We start from the raw sequence: 24709 nt of genomic DNA, 5'->3' as shown, positions 1-24709 counted from the left end.
TGCCTTTAATTTAACACTTATATAGTGTTTGCTGGGGGAGGTACTCGCTTGGCGAGCATCCACTGGTTAAGTCCACCATCCTTCAGTACGTCCACCAACTGCATCTTGTGGTTGGCACCACATCACTTGCACGGTCGTCACCTCTCGGTCCTAAATGAGATGCAGGATGCATATGTATGAATACAATGAAAAATATCACAAGCTATATAAATACATGGTAGCAAACTAACATTTAATTGTAAGACACCGCAACGACTATACGCAAGCGCTAACTATTCGTATGTTATCGGCGTTCATCATTAACACCATTAACAAGACGACCACATTTTATTTATTTACGCAACACAAATACGATATGACAAGTACACGCACATTTTATTTATTTGGATACGGCTTTTTATTAGTTCTCCTATTAATCGCGCAAAAGCATCACCGACCACACAAGTCCAACCAAGACAACGTAAGCTTGAATACGACATAGGCATCACTAACTACAGAACTCCTATATCATAATCAACTAGAGCAAGAAACATACAAAACATGACACACATGCATTATTAAGTGTCAACCAAACATTTTTAGCAAATAGGGTGAACTAAACATTCATTTGCTCACTTGCAGATTTTTGGACAGCAATACAGCCGTTACTTGTTTTAATCATAACTTTTCAAATATTAATCCAAAACTAGCAAACTAGGACTTTCTGGAAAGCTTAGAAAGTTCTCTACAACTTTGGTATTTTTACCTCCACAGGATTCAGCACTTAGCAAGGTCAAACACTGCTAACACAACAGTTCTGTCCAGATTTGGACAGATTCAGACTTGCAACTTCAAAAATTCACAACTACAGATTCAGACATCCAACAAAGTGATTTTAGACTTTCTGGAAAGCTAATTAAATGTTCTACAAATTATTTATAAACATCCCTGGCTGGTTTAATATGTATCAAGGGTAGAATACGCGATGAAGGCTGTGCTGTCCAGAATTGGACAGATTCAGTCTTCACATTTGAAACATTCATAACTTAAACTTCAGATCACCAAAAATAGTGATCCAAGACTTTTTGGAAAGATTAGAAAAAGCCCTACATAACTTTTATAATCACCAAGAAGTGATTCCAGTTTTAATCAAATCAAATATTACAGTTTTCGAAATCTGTTCTGACAGAGGACAGAACACAACAATCAGTTTGTAAATTTCATAACTCTTAAACCGTCAGGCCTTTAGTTATGAAATTTTAACACAAGGAAGATCAGAAAAGCATCTACAACTTTCTTATAATGACCATGAACAGATTGCAACATTAAATTGAGCAAACAATGCAGTTTCTGAAATCTGTACAGAAATTGGACAGATTCAGTTACTGAATTTGTAAAAAGCATAACTCCTAAACTGTCAGACATATGGCTGTCAAATTTTAACACAAGTAAGATAATAGAGTTGGCTACAACTTTCTTGTGAACACTAATAACTTATTTCAACATTAACTTAAGCAACCATTGCAATTTCTAAAATCTGTTCAGAAATTCGACAGATTCAGGTGCTGGGCTTGTGAAAAGCACAACTCCTAAACGATCAGGTTTATGGCTGTCAAATTTTAGTACAAGCAAGATAATCATGTTATCTACAACTCTTCTATATGATCTTTCTACAGAAAACATGATTTGGTTTATGAAACAAACAGCACAACAAAAACAATGCGTGCAGCCCAAAACAGCAATTACTAAATTTCAGCTTCTATATAATTCAAGAATTTGCCGCATTCTAGAGACTTGAATTATTCTAACACTTTGACAATTGTTAGAGTTAAAATAACCAAGTGGGAACTAACAAGTAGACTTACTAATTTTTATCCGTGCCAATTAGTGCACTAAAATTACCACATAAATTCAACAAACACATTCACCACGCAAATAGCATGATCGCACATGACCTCGACTTAACCGCAGAGGAAGCGATGGCTACTTCGGCATGTCACCACCTCTCTACAGTTCAATCAATATTAACTACATCGATTGAACCTCATATTGCGCAACTTTTATAATTTACTATCTCAAATATAACCATAGCACGGCATGCACTTGAGACTCTTTGTTCAAGTTAACGCCATTACTACCACAACGCACTTCGGCACACATGTTTGATAACACATCTTTCTAAATTAATCTATCTCATCTTCCAAACACTAAATATATGTCACGTAATTTACGTTTTTCACCTAATTTAACCTACACCAACGATGAATATGTAAATATAATTATCCTAGACTGACTCACTAGCCGAGTGCGGAAGACACCAAGCATGCTTTAGGATTTACCAAATTTTTGCCGCACTAACACATTAATCTACGATGAAGCATGTTAGCAATTCATTAACACATTCGAGACCAATCCCTACAATACACCAAGGAACTATCGCAGCCACATATCTATCCAATCCAACAACAAAATAACCTCGGCTCACCCACGCACCTACGAGTCCCCAAAATACGCACAAGGCATCAACCGCGCAAGTGACTCCCACCGGATTGCTCATACTCCTCATTCGCATCGACTATCACAATCACCGATCCCATGCATAAAACCAATACCCTCTTCACATAAACATCTACCGATGCATTCCCTAAACCATGATCCACATTTATTTATTTAAACTTAGTCTTCGCATCAGACAAGACATCATATATTTTCCTATCAAAATATAAAAACACCGGAGTTCTTTCTACTTCATTTTCCTTCGCCACAAACTTCAATCCATACCAATACAATTTTTAAACACGCACCACATCGACCAATTTATACGAATCGACAACCACCAATCTCTAACTCGAAATCATGAACACAACCATACTACGATCTACCGCCGAAACATTTAAATCACATCTATATAATTCATTTATCGAGTCAATCGAGAGCGACATGCATCGGCTCACCATAAACAAACCCAATCGGCGTTTGCAAGAACGACGGTGATTCCGATTTGTGCATCGCTTCGAACATCGACGAGCGTCGAGCGGCTTGCCTTCTCCACGCAAAACACGGGGTTCTCTCCTCCACAAAAACAAAACAAAGCAGCACACATACATAATTAATCATAGGAAAATAATGTCGATGCGGAATCGAACAAGGAGCGTCGCGGTCTCACCGGGGTGAATGACGACGACGACGGGGCTGCGCAAAACAGCAAACACCCGGCAGGCATCCCGACGTGCTGTTCGCTGCGCAGTGCAAAGCAGCGAGCCGCGCGGAGACGTCGGAGCTGCTGCTCATGGCGAGAAAAGCTGGGCGCGGGGAACTTGGATGCCACGGCTGCTGACCGAGCAGAGAGGGGCACTGTGCAGGGAAGGTACGACTGCTGCTGCGTAAGGGAGAACGAGCAGGGGAACAGGGGCGCGAAGGCTGCTGGCCGAGCAGAGGCGTCGGCCAGGGCGAGCTGCTGCTGCATCCATGGACAGGGAGCTGTGTTCGGCCATGTGAAAAAGGGGAGCCGGCTGGACGAAAAACGAACAGGGCGCTGCAAGGAAAATGGGAGCGGCTGCTCCTGGCTCTTGGGGAAGAAGGGCGCCGTGGGAGGAGCTGGAAAATTTTTCTGGACGCCATCCATGGAAAGTGGAGCTCGTGCCCATGGAGTGGAGGACAGGGAGCAGATGCGTCGCGCCATGGGGATGGGGAAGGAGAGCTGGGCGGCCCTGCAGTTCCTGCGCGCTGGAGAAGACAGCTCCCTGCTGCAGCCGCGCTTGAAGGGGAGAGGCGTCGAGCGCCATGGTGGGTGTTTTGCTGCTCGCCATGGACAGCAAGGGAGAGGGAGGAAGAGATTGGCGCCATGGGAGCAGCTTCAGCGCGCCGAGGAAGAGGGGCGTCCTGCTGCAGGGATACCGAGCGCAGGGAGCAGAGGGCCGGCCAGGGGAGAGAGGCCAGCGTCCTGGGAGGAGCTCGGCGGCATGGGGGCTTGGAGCTCGGCTCCCTGCCTGCTGCCGTGTAGGAGGAATGGGGGAGCTGCTGCGTGAGAGAAGAAGACAGGGAGGAAGAATGGCTGTGGCGGCCAGGGGGGTAGATGCAATTTTCCAAATTGGCAAGGGGAGGCACTTCTATTTATAGCCATGTGAGAGCTAGGGTTTTTAGTGGGCCAAATGGGCTGGGTTGGGCTGGCCCAAAACGCTAAATCGGGTCGTGCTAATTTATTTTCCGGAATAAAAATGTTCCTGCGGATTTCGACTGTATGCAAAACAGAGTGAACTAGAGTTTGGACGAACGGACGATTGAGCGATTAATTCGGTCGAGAGTCTAATTTGATTTCGCTCGAAAATAATTACCTACGCGTGATTCGGAAATAAATCGTCCTGAGATTCGATCGGCTTTGGATTTTTAGTCGGAGAAAGCGAATCGTGATATTTTAAAATCGTTGTCGATGCTGATTTTGAAATCGGATTAGATACAGAGATATTAAGCCGAATCAGATAGAAATTAATTAGAGGACGACATACTGAGTATTTCTTTTCAGAAAGCGGATTCGGACAAAATAATCAGACATACACCAAAGTTCGAGGAATTGGATTCGGACACAGCTCGACTAGCAACTGTCGAGCATTTGATTAAATGGGCTTTAGACGAGATTTATAAATCGAGACTGATCATCGAGTTTGCATTTGTTTCGAGAGATAAAAGTTTTAACACGCTCTAAAATTGGCTGTTTCTCGCGATCGATTAACTCTGAATTCGGTGAACCTCCAAGAGAAAGCCTGATAAACAGAGATAGGCACGATCGAGAAATAGAAATTTTTACCGAGCATTCGAAATTAGGATTAATCTCCCGACATAACGCGAAACTGACACCTAGGGTGTCACAGCCTTCCCCCTTAAAAAGAATCTCGTCCCGAGATTCGAATGAGGATCTTCAAGGGTGGAGAAGCATGTAACTCCCAAGCTGGAGATAGATGCAAATTTATGAGATGGGATCTGACAGGATACTGAAGATAGATTTGGGTAGAATATCGCGGCATGCTGAGACAAAATGCAGCGATCATTCTGAGAGTGTGTTTACAAAAGGTAGCACATCAGTATAGTCTCGTAATGGATCACAACTATTAACCATGATACCACCACGTGCCGAGCAGCTCAACCTTGTGTGCGCGCCCACAGGAGGCTCTCGGTCTCGTCGCGGCACCATCGATCGTTAGTCATGACACCATTACCAAACTTAACCAATGAAAAATTCACGTGACATAATTAGATGGAGCCCATGAGAGTATGGCTCAGAAAAATCAGAATGTGACCGGAGTTGAAGCAAAGATTGTTGGCAAAAGAGCATCACATGATAATTTTCTTCAACTAAGAGAACTATTTCTTGATCATCACGGGGATTATCAGCCAAAGATCGATACGATAGTTAATATGAGGAGGAACCAGCCATGATATCGAGACTGATAAGCTTTTAGAGACATGAGAGATCCAAAGGTAACAGCAACATCCATTAATCCACATGGATATGCTGTTTAGAGATAAGTTGATAACATTAGTGTCATGATCCTCAGAGAAGGGGGTATGAGAATGACCAGAAATGAGAGATTTAGGCAAGATCAACATTCGATACTTGAGAACGGGTTATAGCAGATAACCAGATAACAGGGCAGAATCATTAAAGGATTCGGAGATTTGGATGATAAGGCAAATATGATTCACAAGAAAAAGGATTACCAGATCCAGGCAAAAGGAGAGATAGGCGAACAGGATCAGCTAGGATGATTAACAGAAATGCTATGAAGTTTTAGGAGCAAGGATTTATGGAAAGAAACGTGGCCTTGATAGGGTTTGGGCAACTAGACACCAAACAACATTTTTTTTGACACAACAAGTGCACAAGGAGACTTGGGTCGGTCTAGAGGTCAAGCTGTGGGGGTCTCTAAGTTGTGCAGGTGCAACTTTAGGGTAAAACACACAAGGGTTAGAAAACACCAACACAAGAATGAATTTATTTTAGAGGTTTCACTTGCTAAACTCAAGGTTGTTTGGGTGGGGGTCTTTTTATGAGCAAACAAACAACATTTTTTTTTGCAAAAAGGGTTGAACAATTTCAATACCACTTAGATAGCAAGGCAAGAGAAACACATAACACAACCTAACAAGACTTACCAATCTGACATGAGGTAAGGCATTTCTAACATAGCAATACATCACATTATTCACAAGTTCTCATTATTGGAATAAAGGTGAGAGAAGCATATTGATGCACAAGAGAAAATTATAATGCGACAATCATGATGCATGCTCATTCTAGTCGTCTTCTCAGACCTAACTAATTTTTTGGGTGCTTCTACAGCATCCTAATAGTAGTAGTAATAGCCTTTATGGCCTATATAAATATAGCCACCTAGCTACCCATCTATTTCCTAAGGCTTCACGTCCTAGGTCTATCCTTGTCGTCCTGATACCTATCCAACTTTGGTTTCTAGCAGTTTTACTTTAGAAAAGGTTGGTAATCATGACTTATTGACTTCTCTGTACTGGTATTCGCTCCGATACCAGCTGTGGCGGAACCGCCCGAATTATTCCAGCTTAAGTGCCCAAGTCGCACCCTTAAGGGCAGCAACACACTTAAACAGGAATAACCCGTCAGTCCCTCGGATCTAGTCCGATAAAGCCACTTATCCAGGATCGAATACCACTAGCTCACTCGAAGGTGGGGCACAGAGAAATACAATAAAGCATAATACCACAAATTTAAGGAGTATCATTAGTGATTACATTATCGGAGTTTCAGAAATAATAACCATAAATTTTAATGCAGCGGAAATAACTAACGGAGAAGAACCGAGTAACATGGCGAAGCCTGGCCACACTACTCCTCCTAGTCCTCTCCTGCGGAAGCAATAACCCTCTCGACCATCTATCCCGGTGGCAGGGATGGAGGCCAAGTCACACCATCAACCAATCATCCTAAGGAGTACCTGCAAAAATTGTGCCACAAGCAAGGCTGAGTATACTAATACTCAGCTAGACTTACCCGGTGTGAGGAGTCTACTCCTCTACCTCTAGACATGCAGCTGTTTGGGTGAAGGGTTTGGTTTGCCAAAAGCACTAGCTGAGTCTAAAATCAAGTTTTAGCTTTTCAAGTTTTAGTATGATCCTTTTTAAACTAAGTGAGTACCTAGCTACTCATACATGGTATCAAACATATTTAGCAATCAACCTTTTGCAAGTCAACTCATTTCCACTTATTACTCAATGTAGCAGCATGGATCAAGCAGTCTCATTAGCTGCGAGAAGCAGACGATTCGAATCGAGTTTTTAAACCTTGCAAGGTAAACCTAAACACACGACATGTAGGGGCACTCCGTCCCCACACACATCAACCGTCCCCATCGATTCCCCGTCAGCAGATCAGGGCTCACCGCCTTGGCGTACAATGCCTCACTGACCCCGACTGCCGTCGTGCAGTCACCGCACTTGTACCCACCATAACCGGAATGGGAGACCTCGTCTCAGGTCGCGTGAGGGGATATGTCCACTGCCAGGTTCACTCAGGTACTAGGCTTACCGATTTACCATATTTCTCGGCATGTGCTTAGTACGTTCAAACGCTTGACTCACGGTACCACACCATAATCCTTATTCCAATTTCCGTCTCGGAGACGACGCATCCCCATGGACCGTCGTCAACAGACCATCATCATTATGATATCAAAATGGATACAATAAATTCCTGACCTCGCGCGAGTGCTAGAAAAATCACTCGACTTCTACCGAGATCCCTAATTAGCAAAGCAGCTACTCGACCTAGCATACTAGTATCCATCTCAAAGGTATCCTGAGTTCATGCAACTAGGGTTTCAGGCAACTCCTACACTTAAGTGCACAGTACAAGCCTACAAACATTAAGTGCAGTAAAATATCATATATAACGGTTATGCATAAAACCGGGGCTTGCCTTTAATTTAACACTTATATAGTGTTTGCTGGGGGAGGTACTCGCTTGGCGAGCATCCACTGGTTAAGTCCACCATCCTTCAGTACGTCCACCAACTGCGTCTTGTGGTTGGCACCACATCACTTGCACGGTCGTCACCTCTCGGTCCTAAATGAGATGCAGGATGCATATGTATGAATACAATGAAAAATATCACAAGCTATATAAATACATGGTAGCAAACTAACATTTAATTGTAAGACACCGCAACGACTATATGCAAGCGCTAGCTATTCGTATGTTATCGGCGTTCATCATTAACACCATTAACAAGACGACCACATTTTATTTATTTACGCAACACAAATACGATATGACAAGTACACGCACATTTTATTTATTTGGATACGGCTTTTTATTAGTTCTCCTATTAATCGCGCAAAAGCATCACCGACCACACAAGTCCAACCAAGACAACGTAAGCTTGAATACGACATAGGCATCACTAACTACGGAACTCCTATATCATAATCAACTAGAGCAAGAAACATACAAAACATGACACACATGCATTATTAAGCTTAGTCATGGCAAGTCTACATTACTTAAGTGTCAACCAAACATTTTTAGCAAATAGGGTGAACTAAACATTCATTTGCTCACTTGCAGATTTTTGGACAGCAATACAGCCGTTACTTGTTTTAATCATAACTTTTCAAATATTAATTCAAAACTAGCAAACTAGGACTTTCTGGAAAGCTTAGAAAGTTCTCTACAACTTTGGTATTTTTACCTCCACAGGATTCAGCACTTAGCAAGGTCAAACACTGCTAACACAACAGTTCTGTCCAGATTTGGACAGATTCAGACTTGCAACTTCAAAAATTCACAACTACAGATTCAGACATCCAAACAAAGTGATTTTAGACTTTCTGGAAAGCTAATTAAATGTTCTACAAATTATTTATAAACATCCCTGGCTGGTTTAATATGTATCAAGGGTAGAATACGCGATGAAGGCTGTGCTGTCCAGAATTGGACAGATTCAGTCTTCACATTTGAAACATTCATAACTTAAACTTCAGATCACCAAAAATAGTGATCCAAGACTTTTTGGAAAGATTAGAAAAAGCCCTACATAACTTTTATAATCACCAAGAAGTGATTCCAGTTTTAATCAAATCAAATATTACAGTTTTCGAAATCTGTTCTGACAGAGGACAGAACACAGCAATCAGTTTGTAAATTTCATAACTCTTAAACCGTCAGGCCTTTAGTTATGAAATTTTAACACAAGCAAGATCAGAAAAGCATCTACAACTTTCTTATAATGACCATGAACAGATTGCAACATTAAATTGAGCAAACAATGCAGTTTCTGAAATCTGTACAGAAATTAGACAGATTCAGTTACTGAATTTGTAAAAAGCATAACTCCTAAATGTCAGACATATGGCTGTCAAATTTTAACACAAGTAAGATAATAGAGTTGGCTACAACTTTCTTGTGAACACTAATAACTTATTTCAACATTAACTTAAGCAACCATTGCAATTTCTAAAATCTGTTCAGAAATTCGACAGATTCAGGTGCTGGGCTTGTGAAAAGCACAACTCCTAAACGATCAGGTTTATGGCTGTCAAATTTTAGTACAAGCAAGATAATCATGTTATCTACAACTCTTCTATATGATCTTTCTACAGAAAACATGATTTGGTTTATGAAACAAACAGCACAACAAAAACAATGCGTGCAGCCCAAAACAGCAATTACTAAATTTCAGCTTCTATATAATTCAAGAATTTGCCGCATTCTAGAGACTTGAATTATTCTAACACTTTGACAATTGTTAGAGTTAAAATAACCAAGTGGGAACTAACAAGTAGACTTACTAATTTTTATCCGTGCCAATTAGTGCACTAAAATTACCACATAAATTCAACAAACACATTCACCACGCAAATAGCATGATCGCACATGACCTCGACTTAACCGCAGAGGAAGCGATGGCTACTTCGGCATGTCACCACCTCTCTACAGTTCAATCAATATTAACTACATCGATTGAACCTCATATTGCGCAACTTTTATAATTTACTATCTCAAATATAACCATAGCACGGCATGCACTTGAGACTCTTTGTTCAAGTTAACGCCATTACTACCACAACGCACTTTGGCACACATGTTTGATAACACATCTTTCTAAATTAATCTATCTCATCTTCCAAACACTAAATATATGTCACGTAATTTACGTTTTTCACCTAATTTAACCTACACCAACGATGAATATGTAAATATAATTATCCTAGACTGACTCACTAGCCGAGTGCGGAAGACACCAAGCATGCTTTAGGATTTACCAAATTTTTGCCGCACTAACACATTAATCTACGATGAAGCATGTTAGCAATTCATTAACACATTCGAGACCAATCCCTACAACACACCAAGGAACTATCGCAGCCACATATCTATCCAATCCAACAACAAAATAACCTCGTCTCACCCACGCACCTACGAGTCCCCAAAATATGCACAAGGCATCAACCGCGCAAGTGACTCCCACCGGATTGCTCATACTCCTCATTCACATCGACTATCACAATCACCGATCCCATGCATAAAACCAATACCCTCTTCACATAAACATCTACCGATGCATTCCCTAAACCATGATCCGCATTTATTTATTTAAACTTAGTCTTCGCATCAGACAAGACATCATATATTTTCCTATCAAAATATAAAAACACCGGAGTTCTTTCTACTTCATTTTCCTTCGCCACAAACTTCAATCCATACCAATACAATTTTTAAACACGCACCACATCGACCAATTTATACGAATCGACAACCACCAATCTCTAACTCGAAATCATGAACACAACCATACTACGATCTACCACCGAAACATTTAAATCACATCTATATAATTCATTTATCGAGTCAATCGAGAGCGACATGCATCGGCTCACCATAAACAAACCCAATCGGCGTTTGCAAGAACGACGGTGATTCCGATTTGTGCATCGCTTCGAACATCGACGAGCGTCGAGCGGCTTGCCTTCTCCACGCAAAACACGGGGTTCTCTCCTCCACAAAAACAAAACAAAGCAACACACATACATAATTAATCATAGGAAAATAATGTCGATGCGAAATCGAACAAGGAGCGTCGCGGTCTCACCGGGGTGAATGACGACGACGACGGGGCTGCGCAAAACAGCAAACACCCGGCAGGCATCCCGACGTGCTGTTCGCTGCGCAGTGCAAAGCAGCGAGCCGCGCGGAGACGTCGGAGCTGCTGCTCATGGCAAGAAAAGTTGGGCGCGGGGAACTTGGATGCCACGGCTGCTGACCGAGCAGAGAGGGGCACTGTGCAGGGAAGGTACGACTGCTGCTGCGTAAGGGAGAACGAGCAGGGGAACAGGGGCGCGAAGGCTGCTGGCCGAGCAGAGGCGTCGGCCAGGGCGAGCTGCTGCTGCATCCATGGACAGGGAGCTGTGTTCGGCCATGTGAAAAAGGGGAGCCGGCTGGACGAAAAACGAACAGGGCGCTGCAAGGAAAATGGGAGCGGCTGCTCCTGGCTCTTGGGGAAAAAGGGCGTCGTGGGAGGAGCTGGAAAATTTTTCTGGACGCCATCCATGGAAAGTGGAGCTCGTGCCCATGGAGTGGAGGACAGGGAGCAGATGCGTCGCGCCATGGGGATGGGGAAGGAGAGCTGGGCGGCCCTGCAGTTCCTGCGCGCTGGAGAAGACAGCTCCCTGCTGCAGCCGCGCTTGAAGGGGAGAGGCGTCGAGCGCCATGGTGGGTGTTTTGCTGCTCGCCATGGACAGCAAGGGAGAGGGAGGAAGAGATGGGCGCCATGGGAGCAGCTTCAGCGCGCCGAGGAAGAGGGGCGTCCTGCTGCAGGGATACCGAGCGCAGGGAGCAGAGGGCCGGCCAGGGGAGAGAGGCCAGCGTCCTGGGAGGAGCTCGGCGGCATGGGGGCTTGGAGCTCGGCTCCCTGCCTGCTGCCGTGTAGGAGGAATGGGGGAGCTGCTGCGTGAGAGAAGAAGACAGGGAGGAAGAATGGCTGTGGCGGCCAGGGGTAGATGCAATTTTCCAAATTGGCAAGGGGAGGCACTTCTATTTATAGCCATGTGAGAGCTAGGGTTTTTAGTGGGCCAAATGGGCTGGGTTGGGCTGGCCCAAAACGCTAAATCGGGTCGTGCTAATTTATTTTCCGGAATAAAAATGTTCCTGCGGATTTCGACTGTATGCAAAACAGAGTGAACTAGAGTTTGGACGAACGGACGATTGAGCGATTAATTCGGTCGAGAGTCTAATTTGATTTCGCTCGAAAATAATTACCTACGCGTGATTCGAAAATAAATCGTCCTGAGATTCGATCGGCTTTGGATTTTTAGTCGGAGAAAGCGAATCGTGATATTTTAAAATCGTTGTCGATGCTGATTTTGAAATCGGATTAGATACAGAGATATTAAGCCGAATCAGATAGAAATTAATTAGAGGACGACATACTGAGTATTTCTTTTGAGAAAGCGGATTCGGACAAAATAATCAGACATACACCAAAGTTCGAGGAATTGGATTCGGACACAGCTCGACTAGCAACTGTCGAGCATTTGATTAAATGGGCTTTAGACGAGATTTATAAATCGAGACTGATCATCGAGTTTGCATTTGTTTCGAGAGATAAAAGTTTTAACACGCTCTAAAATTGGTTGTTTCTCGCGATCGATTAACTCTGAATTCGGTGAACCTCCAAGAGAAAGCCTGATAAACAGAGATAGGCACGATCGAGAAATAGAAATTTTTACCGAGCATCCGAAATTAGGATTAATCTCCCGACATAACGCGAAACTGACACCTAGGGTGTCACACATCTTGAGATTTGTCTTTATGCCGAAGCTTTATAAATAATAGCTTCGGCGCTTGCTTCTGAGAAGACCTTTCGAAGGTGTTCTTTTTTAGGATCTTCGGCTACGAAGCATACCCCCAACAATAGTCTTGCAATGGATCACAACTATCAACCATGATACCAGCGCGTGCCGAGCAGCTCAACCATGTGTGCACCATAGTAGGCTCTCGGTTTCGTCGCGGCACCATCAGTCGTTAGTCATAACACCATTACCAAACATAACCAATAAGAAGTTCACATAGAACAGATAGATGGAGCCCATGAGAGTATGGCTCAGAAAGTAAGAATGTGACCGGAGTTGAAGCAGAGATTGTTGGCAAAAGAGCAACACATGAGAATCTTCGACTCCTCGAACTTGTCATGATCACCACGAAGGTTATCCGGCAAGAGACTAGCATGAGATTTGATATGAGGATGAACCGACCATGAGACCAAAATAGGTTGTCGAGCTTTTAGAGACACAAGAGATCCAAGGACATCAATGAAATTCGTTGAACCCAATGGATACACCATTTATAGATAAGAATCGATAAAACAACGTCATGATTCTTGGAGGAAGAGCATGAGATTGACCAAAAATAAGATATTAGGTCGATCCACCTCTGATACATGAGAACAGGTTATGCCAAGCAACCAGATAACGGGGCAGAATCATTAAGGGGTCCGGAGATTTGGATGATAAGGCCACAACATGATTCAAAAGGAAAAAGATTACCAGATCCAGGTGAAAAGAGAGGTAGTCGCATGAGATCGTTTAGGACGAGCACCAGAAAGGTTGTGAAGATTCGAGACAGGATCTATGGAAAGAAACATGGCCTTACTAATGGGATATATAGGGTTTGTGCAACTAGACACCAAACAATATTTTTTTTGGCACAACAAGTGCACAAGGATACTTGAGTTGGTTTAGCGGTCAAGCTATGGGGGTCTACAAGCTGTGCATGTGTAATTTCAAGGATGAACACACAAGGGCTAGAAAACACTGACATAGCATATGATTTTTTTAAGGTTTCACTAGGGAACCACTAGATTATTTGGGGAAGGGGGGCTTTTCATGGGAAAAAGAAGCAACATTTTTTTGGCAAAAAGGGCTAAACAATTTCAATACCACCTAGATAGCAAGACAAGAGAAACACATAACACGACCTAACAAGACTTACCAATCTAACACGAGGTAAGGCATTTCTTATAGGTCCTAACATAGCAGTACATCACATTATTCACAAGTTATCATTATTGGAATAAAGGTGAGAGAAGCATGTTGATGCACCAGAGAAAATTATAATGCGATAATCATGATGCATGCTCATTCTAGTCGTCTTCTCAGACCTAACTAATTTTTCGGATGCTTCTTCAGCATCCTAATAGTAGTAGTAATAGCCTTTATGGCCTATATAAATATAGCCACCTAGCTACCCATCTATTTCCTAAGGCTTCACGTTCTAGGTCTATCCTTATCGTCCTGACATCTATCCAACATTGGTTTCTAAGCAAGGTTTACTTTAGAAAAGGTTGGTAATCCTGACTTATTGACTTCTCTGTAATGGTATTCGCTCCAATACTAGTTGTGGCGGAACTGCCCGAATTATTCCAACTTAAGTGCCTAAGTCCCGCCTTAGAGGCTAGACCACACATAAATAAGAATGAACTGTCAGTCCCTCGGATCTAGTCCGATAAAGCCACTTAACCAGGATCGATTACCACTAGCTCACTCGAAGGTGAGGCTCAGAGAATACAATAAAACATAATACCACAAATTTAATAAGTATCATTAGTGATTACATTATTGGAGTTTCAGAAATAATAACAAATTTTAATGCAGCGGAAATAACTAACGGAGAAAACCGAGTAACATGGCGAAGCCTGGCCACGCTACTCCTCCTGGTCCTCTCCTGCGGAAGCAATAACCCACTCGACCTTCTATCCCAGTGGCAGGGATGAAGGCCAAGTCACACCAGCAACCAATCATCCTAAGGAGTACCTGCAAAAATTATGCCACAAGCAAGGCTGAATATACTAATACTCAGCTAGACTTACCCGGTGTGAGGAGTCTACTCCTCTACCTCTAGACATGCAACTGTTTGGCTGGGGGGTTTGGTTTGCCAAAAGCACTAGCTGAGTCTAAAATCAAGTTTTAGCTTTTCAAGTTTTAGTAAGATCCTTTTTAAACTAGATGAGTACCTAGCTATTCATACATGGTATCAAACATTATGTCAATCAACATCTTTTGCCAGTCATATCATTTCCACTTGTTACTCAATGCAGTACAATGGATCAAGCAGTCTCATTAGCTGCGAGAAGCAGACGATTCGAATCGAGTTTTTATCCTTGCAAGGTAAACCTAAACACACGACGTGGCGAGGCACTCCGTCTCCACACACATCAACTGTCCCCATCGTTTCCCCGTCAACAAAATAGGGCTCACCGCCTTGGCGTACAATGCCTCACTGACCCCAACTGCCGTCGTGCAGTGACCGCACTTGTACCCACTATAACCGGAATGAGAGACCACGTCTCAGGTCACGTGAGGGGTAAAGTCTGTGGGTAGGTTCACTCAGGTACTAGGCTTACCGATTTACCATATTTCTCGGCATGTGCTTAGTACGTTCAAACACTTGACACAGGTATCCGCACGTTAATCCTTATTCCAATTTCTGTCTCGTAAACAACGCATCCCCATGGATCCGTGTCCATAGACCATCATCATTCTGTTATCAAAGTGGATACAACCAATTCCTGACCTCGCGCGAGTGCTAGAAAAATCACCCGACTTCTACCGAGATCCCTAATTAGCAAAGCAGCTACTCGACCTAGCATACTAGTATCCATCTCAAAGGGAATCCTGAATTCATGCAACTAGGGTTTCAGTCAACTTCTACACTTAAGTGCACAATACAAGCCTACAAACATTAAGTGCAGTAAAATAACATATATAATGGTTATGCATAAAACCGGGGCTTGCCTTCAATTTAACACTTAGATAGTGTTTGCTGGGGGGTACTCGCTTGGCGAGCATCTACTGGGTAAGTCCACCATTCTTCAGGTCGCCCACCAACTGCATCATGTGGTTGGCACCACATCACTGGCTCGATCATCATCTCTCGGTCCTAAATAAGATGCAAGATGCATATGTATGAATATGATGAAATGTATCACAAGACATTCAAATACACGGTAGCGAACTAACAGTAAATTGTAAGACATCATAAACAATCATACGCTAGCATTAGTTATCTACATGTTATCGGCGTTCAATATTAACACCATTAAAAAGACAACAAATATTTCTTATATTTACCCAACACAAACACGATATCACGAGCACAAGCATTTACCATGTTCACTTTAATTATCCATTAGTTACCTAACCTTATATTAGTTAAGTCTATAAGTTCTCTACGGCTTATATATAGATAGACTTAGTTGAAAAGGAACTAGACACTTCATCGGGCTTTAAAATTATTCACTAGGCAAACACTTATTAGACCCTCACTAATTAGGTTCACTAACTTAGCGAGACGTATACTTGTTAATTATATAATTAGGCCCAATTGTATTAGTTATATTATCATTATTGTGGGTTCAACCAATCATCGAACGAGTAAACAATCGACTCGAGTCAAACACAACAGAGTAGAGCATCCACCAAACATAACAAAATCAGGACAGCAGCACAGCAGGTGCTTGTTTCAGTTATAACTCTTCAAATATTAAGCCAAAAATAGCAAACTAGGACTTTATGGAAAGCTTAAAAAGTGTTCTACAATTTTGGTATTATCATCTCAATATGATTAGACTCTTAGCAAGGTCCAATTGTGCAAACACAGCAGCTCTGTCCAGATTTGGACAGATTCAGACTTGCAAATTCAAAAATTCACAACTAAAGATTTAGACATCCAAATAAATTGATCCTAAACTTTCTGGAAATATAACAAAATTGTCTACAAATCATTTATAAACATCTCAAGGTGATTCAATAGGAAATTAAGGATAAAAGACACTAGAAGGCTTTGCTGTCCAGTTTTGGACAGATTCATTCTTCCTACTTTAAACATTCATAACTTAATCTTCAGATCACCAAAAAGAGTGATCCAAGACTTTTTGGAAAGCTTGGTAAAAACACTAAATAACTTTTATAATCACCAAGAAGTGATTCCAGGTTTAATCAAATCAAACATTACACTTTTCGAAATCTATTCTGACAGTGGACAGAACACAGCAACCAGTTTGCAAAATTCATAACTCCTAAACTGTCAGGCCTATGGTTATGAAATTTTAACACAAGTAAGATAAGAAAAGCATCTACAACTTTCTTATAACGACCATGTACAGATTGTAACATTAACTTAAGCAAACAATGCAGTTTCTGAAATCTGTACAGAATTTGGACAGATTCAGTTACTGAATTTGTAAAAAGCATAACTCCTAAACGGTCAGACTTATGGCTGTCAATTTTTAACACCAGAAAGATAATAAAGTTATCTACCACTTTTCTTTAGCACATATCTACGGAAAACACAATTTAGTTCATCAAACATACAGCACGGGGAAATCACTGCGTGCAGTCCAAAACAGCAATTAATCATTTTCAGCTTCTATACAATTCAACAATTGCCGCGTTCTAGATACTTGAATTATTCTAACACTTTGACAATTGTTAGAGTTAAAATAACCAAGTGAGAACTAACAAGTAGGCATACTAATTTTTATCCATGTCATTTCGAGCACTAGAAGTACCATACTCAATTAACAACGCATTCTCTACGATAATCCATATTGAAGCGTTTTTCACCCAATAGTTTGCATTTTAGCGTAGACATCACATGAGCACTACTACTTTTCATTCGTGACCATAACCATACACATTTAGACCACAACAAGCAATTCATCGCGACTACGAGCTTAACTAAAGACATCTAACAAGTTGGTTAACCAGAGCAGCAACCTAGGCCGCTATACAACATACTCGTCGGCTAGCCTATTATTATCGAAATCCGAGACACAACATACACTACAACAATTTTATAAACACACATATTCACAAGTATTTTCGCACACCGACCAACTCATACGAATCGTAAACCACTAATCTCCAAATCGCAATCACCATGCATTTACTTCTCAAACTGTGAACACATACATGTTTATCATATGAACAAAACATTTCAATAATTATTCTAAAGCAACTAACTTCATTACACAACTTGTATCACGATCCTACTTGATTTACTTGAAGTGTCTACTCTAAATCGTGAGCACAATCATAAACTATATGCGAAGCATAATTTAACGAACGCATAATGCGCATCGACACGACTCGACTTATAAATATAGAGAAAGCGATGACTACTTTGGCATGTCACCACCTCTCTAATTAAGCCAAAACAATTTCTACTTATATCGACCAAACATTTGTGTCAAGCACACCTTATATTACCTTGTCTCGCATACAACCATGTTGTGGCGTGCACCCGAGACACTACCGATTAACTTAACGCAATTATCACTCCAGTGCACTTCGATATACACGTTCGACATCACATTGCTTCGACAGACCCCACACTTCCAATCTACTTGTCACATCCTAACACACCACGTGCCCATTGCATTCTCATGACCAATTTTAGCACAATTATTTATGACAACATTTATCGACTAGACAAGTGAAACACTAACCGATCATTCGCACATCTCATCTTAAAAACACTAGTCACATGTCTCATAATTTATATCTTCGATCCATTCTATCCTACACCACGATGAATACATAAAATATTTTTAACATAGACTAACTCATTAGCCGGCTGCGGAGATTACCAAGCATGCTTTACGCTTTATTAATTTTTTTTGCCATAATTAACACACTAGTTTACGATGGAGTATTTTAATAACAATTAATACATCCATGACCAATCCCTACGACGTACAAAAGAACTATCGCATCCAACAACAAAATAACACATCGGCTCACCATATCAAACCTCAGTCGTGGTTGCTGCACATGTGGCGTGAAGACGAATGCGTCGTCGCGCACGGGAGACCGAAACGAAGTGAAGGACGTGGCTCGCTGCTGCGATCCGTCGAGCACGCAAGCGCGAGGCGAAGCATTGACGGTGGCGGAGTTTGACAACATGCGTCGGGACTGAGTAGATCGAGTCGATGCAAGCTACACGGAGGGAATCCAGGGCTGCTGGGGGTTTACTGTTTTTGGGGGAGGGTAGAGTGGGCGAGGGCTGTTGGTCATGGGGAGGAGAGTGGTAAAGCTCGACGACGACGCAAGGTGAAGAACGGTGCTGCTGCTGCGTGCGGCTTGCTGCGCATTTTGTCGAACAGCCGGCGGGCACCACGAAGAACAACAAAGAAGGGGGCTCGCTGTTTGGGGAGGGGGAGTCGAGCAGAGGCGCTGCGCGGGGCGCCGGCCATGGAGAGGCTCACCATTGGAGCTGAGGGGAGGGGGCTTCCTGCTGGTTTTCCATGGAAGAAGTGGGGGCATTGGAGAGAGAAGGGCTGGGCGCAGGGAGGAAGGGCGCCGGGAGGGCAGAGACTCGGCGCTGTGCACCAGGGATAGAGGAGCAGGGAGGGTGCCGAGTTAGAGAGGAGAACAGGGGCGCCATGGGAGGGAAGAAGCCGAGCTGGAGAGGGGCGCTGGCTTCCTGCGCTTGAGTCCCAGGGAAAACAGAGAGGATGGGGTGCATCCATGGGAGAAGAAAAGGGCCTGGTCGCCATGGAAGAGAGGGCGCGAGGGAGGTGGAGCTGCTGCTGGGCGTCGGTCCGAGGTGGAAGAAGGGGCGCCGACACCTTCCTGCGCGATGGTGAGGTCGAGCTGGGAAACGCAGCGTGCGCGAGGAGCATGAAGGAGGATGGCGCCATGGAGGAGAGGGAGCTCGGCTGGAATTTTCTGGGTGCCATGGGTGGAGCAGACTTGCGCAGAGGAGGGAGGAAGGGCGAGCAGCAGGAGGGGAGGGAGCTCGGCGGCCATGGGAGGCTGGAGGAAGGAGCTCGCCGTTGGGGAAGGCTGGCGGCCATGGAGCTCTTGCGCGCTGGCTGCTATTGCCGTGGAGCAGGGAGGAAGAAGGCTGCTGGCAGCTAAAAAATTTTGAGGGGTGGGAGTGCAAAATAGCCAAGTGCAAGGAGAGAGGGCTCCTATTTATAGGCATGTGGTAGGGTCAGGGTTTCTTAGTGGGCCTATTGGGCTAGGTTGGGCTGGCCCAAACACTAAACTGGGCCGCGATAATTTATTTCCATTTTATTTTATGGCGTTTTGATTAAACACGGATTATCGGAACGCTAATCATTTCCCGGAATACAAATGCTCCTGTGGAATTCGTCTCTACGGAGAACAGAGCGAAATAGAGTTCAGAAGAGCGGGCGAAGGATTATCTGGACTAGGAATTTGATTGGTTTAGCGTTGCTCGGAAAATAATTCCTCGCACCCAATTAGGAATAAAATGAATTGAGACCGATTGGCTTCGGATTCGTGATCGAGATCAAGCGGGTTGGGTTAATAAAAATCATTGCCGGTGTTGATTTTGAAATCGGATTAGATACAGAGATATTAAGCCGAATCAGATAGAAATTAATTAGAGGACGATATACTGAGTATTCCGTTTGCGAGTACGGATCCAAATAAATAGTCGGACATAGATCGAAGGTCGAGGAATCGGACTCGAGCTCAGATCAAATGACAGCTGTCGAGAGTTTGATTAAATGAGTTTCATATGAGATTTATAATTCGAGGATGATTTTCGAGTTTGCATTCGTTCCGAGAAATAAAAGTTTTAACAGGCTCCAAATTTGGCCTTCTGCGAGACTGAATAACTACGAATTCGGTAAAATGTGGATGAAAAATCTGGATAATCAGAGACATACGCGAGCGAGAAATAGAAATTTTCAATGAGCATCCGAGATTGGGATAAATCTCCCGTCATAACACGAAATAGACACCTGGGGTGTCACAATACAGCCCCTCGTGCACCCACACAGGCACAAAAGTCCCCTCTGTCGGTTAGGACTTCATCGAAAGCTTCTATTTCACCTTCAATCCATTTGATCACACCTTCGGGATCTCCACCAATAAAGTTTCGCTCAGTTGAGAATGCGCCAACTTTAGCAAAAGCATCTTTTAATTTATCAGAACATCACTGTTGGGTCTATGCTTCGTCGCCGAAGGTCTTCAAGGGAGAAGCTCAAAAGATACAAAGGTTGACACAGCGCCGAAGCTGTCAAGCAGGAAAGCTTCGGCATGTTCGCAGAAAAGGGAACCGACTTAAAGATGAAAAGGCTATTTAGACCTCGATAGAATGCTATAGAATTATCACCAAATGTAAAGGGCATGTATGTAATTTTGTATGGGTCGTACCCCGTGCCTATAAATAGGTGAACAGTACCCCCGTACTGTTCACGTTGATTTGGCATTTTGCTTCTGCGTCACACTTGTATTTTCATCTCCTTCCAAGCCGAAGGTACATTTATAATTCGATATTGTCTCTATTTCTTTATGATGATATAATAAAGTTAAATGGATGATGTTATATGATTATTCATGCTATCTTTTATGTTTCATATGCTTCGTCTTTCATTAACGTATACTGTGGTGATGAAGGTTCGTCCTTCATGACCTTCGTCCGAAGATCGTTATATCCTAAGGGAAATAATGCTTCAAAGGACGAAGGACTTTATCGTTTAACATTCTCTGTGTTGCCTTGTTCTTAACTCATAGCATTTGAGAACAAGTCCCCAACATTGGCGCCCACCTCCGGTGAACTCACTTCCACTTTTTGAGCTGATGGCTTCGTTCAACGACCAAGCTGGAGCTGCTTCGGACCCGAAGCTGGTGCTCCCGATCACAGGTGGCTCGTCCTCAGAGCCAGCTAACAAGAAACAGAAGAAGGAAGCACAGAGAAGGGTACAGCATGTTGGGGTGCAAGGACCCTTCATCAAGTCAAGATGGTCTCACATTCCTATTACCTTCTCCCAAGAGGACCTTCAGCTCAAAGATTACCCACACAACGATGCCATGGTTATCTCTTGTGTTATCAAAGGATTTCTGGTCCACAATGTCTTGGTTGACACAGGCAGTGCAGCTGACATCATATTTGCTAAGGCCTTCAGACAAATGCAAGAGCCAGAAGATAAGATTCATGATGCTACACATCCTCTCTGTGGCTTCGGAGGAAGACAGATTGTAGCATTGGGCAAGATCACCATGTCAGTGACCTTCGGGTTCATCAACAACACTAGAACTGAGCAAGTTGTGTTTGACATTGTCGACATGGAATACCCTTACAATGCAATTATTGGTCGTGGTACTCTCAATGCCTTCGAAGCAATCCTTCATCCTGCCTATCTTTGCATGAAGATACCTTCGGATCAGGGACCCATCGCTATCCATGGAAGTCAGGAAGCTGCAAGAAGGGCCGAAGGTAATTGGACTGACTCAAAAGCAATCCATAACATAGATGGAGCTGAAGCTTGTGAACAGTACAAATTCAGAAGGGAGAAAGCAGCTTCAGCAGACCAGCCGAAGCCTATGCTCTTATGTGGGGACATAGCAGAACAGAAGGTGCTGTTAGGCTCTCAGTTATCCAAAGAGCAGGAGAAAACCTTGATAAGGTTTTTGTTCAATAACAAGGATGTTTTTGCATGGTCAGTCAATGATCTCTGCGGAGTTAATAGAGATGTTATCGAGCACTCACTCAATGTCGATCCATCCTTCAGACCCAGAAAGCAAAGGCTTCGGAAAATGTCAGATGATAAGGCTGAAGGTGCTCGCAACGAAGTCAAAAGACTCCTTAGTGCAGGAGTTATCAGAGAAGTGAAGTACCCAGAATGGCTAGCTAACACTGTTATGGTAAAAAAGGCCAATGGCAAGTGGCGAATGTGCATCGATTTTACAGATCTTAACAAAGCTTGCCCGAAGGATGAATTCCCACTACCAAGGATAGACTCTTTAGTTGATGCAGCAGCTTCGTCAGAGCTCATGAGTCTGTTAGACTGCTATTCAGCTTATCACCAAATTTGGATGAAGAAGGAAGATGAGCCGAAGACTAGCTTCATAACTCCAAGTGGCACATATTGCTATCTTCGGATGCCTGAGGGGCTCAAAAACGCTGGAGGAAGTTTCAGCCGAATGACTGCGAAGGTTCTCCAATCTCAAATAGGCAGAAACGTGTTAACTTATGTTGATGACATCATTGTCAAAAGCACGAAGCAGGAGAATCATATTGCTGATCTGCAGGAGACCTTCGCCAATTTCAGGCAGACTGGCTTAAAGTTAAATCCAGAAAAATGCGTCTTCGGAGTGAAGAAGGGGAAATTTCTTGGATGCTTGGTTTCAACAAAGGGGATTGAAGCCAATCCAAGTAAAATTGAAGCTATACTTCGGATGGAGCCACCAACTACAAAGAAGGGGGCTCAAAGATTGACAGGAAGATTGGCATCTCTCAATAGATTCATATCCAGATCAGCAGAGAGAAACTTACCATTCTTCGAAGTGCTGAAATCAGCCGAAGTTTTTCAATGGGGACCACTCCAGCAGAAGGCCTTCGAAGAGCTGAAACAGTATTTAATAGATCTAACAACATTGACTCCACCAATGCCAGGGGCTCCTTTGTTATTATATGTGGCAGCTTCGCACTCAGCGGTAAGTGCAGCGCTTGTCCAGGAGAAGCTTGATGGTCAAGTAAAGAGGCAGGCCCCAATATATTTTGTATCCGAGGTTCTTAGTTTGTCAAAGAAAAATTATACAGAGCTGGAGAAGGTATTGTATGCTGTCTTGATGGCCTCCAGGAACCTTCGGCATTATTTCCAAGCTTACAACATAATTGTTCCTTCATCACAACCTCTGAAGGATATTATGAGGAATCGAGAAGCTACTGGAAGGATTGGAAAATGGGCTGCAGAGCTCAATGAATTTTGTATTGAATATGTTCATAGATATTCGATTCAGTCACAGGCGCTGGCAGACTTTATTGCTGATTGGACGCCAGGGGCTCAGGAGGAGGAAACGAATAAAGACAACGAAGCCTGGACAGTGTTTTGTGATGGATCTTGGGGAACCTTCGGAGCAGGAGCAGCTGCAGTGTTGGTTTCACCTTCCAAAGTCAAAATTTGTTATGCGGCAAAGCTTGATTTTAATTGCACAAATAACATTGCTGAGTACGAAGCATTGGTTCTAGGTCTTCGGAAGTTAAAAGCAATGGGAATCAGAAGGGCCATACTTAAAACTGATTCCCAGGTTGTTTCGAGTCATATTGACAAAAGTTGTAAGGCTAAGGATCCGAAGCTTGAAAAATATCTGGATATGGTTCGAAGAGTCGAAGCTTCCTTCGAAGGGTTTTCTGTCAAAAATATCCCTAGAGGACAAAATGAGCATGCTGATCTGCTAGCTAAGTCAGCAGCACAGGGGCTGCCTTTACCTTCGGATGTGTTCTTCGAAACAATAAAAGCACCTTCGGTGGAACTTCTTGAAAGAGCAGTTCTTAATATATCTCCTGTTTTTAGCGAAGATTGGAGAACCGAGATCATCTCCTACCTTCAGGGTAAATTTCTTTCAGATGACGAAGCTTATAACAAGAGGATAGAAGCAAGAGCTCGTCCATATGTCATGATAGAAGGGGAGTTGTACAAACATGGAGTTTGTGCTCTGCTGCTCAAATGTTTATCCAGAGCCGAAGGTATAGAGTTAATGAAAGAAATACATGCAGGCCTGTGTGGATCTCACATCGGATCTAGGCCGTTACTTGGAAAAGTTTTCCGTCAAGGGTTTTACTGGCCGAAGGCAGCTTCGGATGCAGCAGAATTGGTTCAAAAGTGCGAAGGTTGTCAGAAATGTGCAAGAGATCAAAAACAACCTTCGTCCTTAACACAGCTCATAC

General features: G+C 43.0%; 1 protein-coding gene and 1 pseudogene across 1 annotated transcript; both read right to left on the bottom strand.

Annotated features, from left to right (window-relative positions):
* Positions 1-2219: 2219 nt before the first annotated feature.
* LOC118473065 (uncharacterized) lies at positions 2220-4040 on the bottom strand (annotated as a pseudogene).
* Positions 4041-10888: 6848 nt separating this feature from the next.
* Positions 10889-11987, bottom strand: LOC118476040 (uncharacterized). The gene has a single exon (XM_035964074.1). The coding sequence runs from the start codon at positions 11610-11612 to the stop codon at positions 11040-11042; it is 573 nt and encodes a 190-aa protein (XP_035819967.1). The 5' UTR covers positions 11613-11987; the 3' UTR covers positions 10889-11039.
* Between the last annotated feature and the right edge of the window lie 12722 nt (positions 11988-24709).

This window comes from Zea mays, chromosome 1 (genome assembly GCF_902167145.1).
Source record: "Zea mays cultivar B73 chromosome 1, Zm-B73-REFERENCE-NAM-5.0, whole genome shotgun sequence".
In the NCBI taxonomy this organism is placed as follows: Eukaryota; Viridiplantae; Streptophyta; class Magnoliopsida; order Poales; family Poaceae; genus Zea; species Zea mays.
This window is presented reverse-complemented; position numbering and strand designations above follow the sequence as displayed.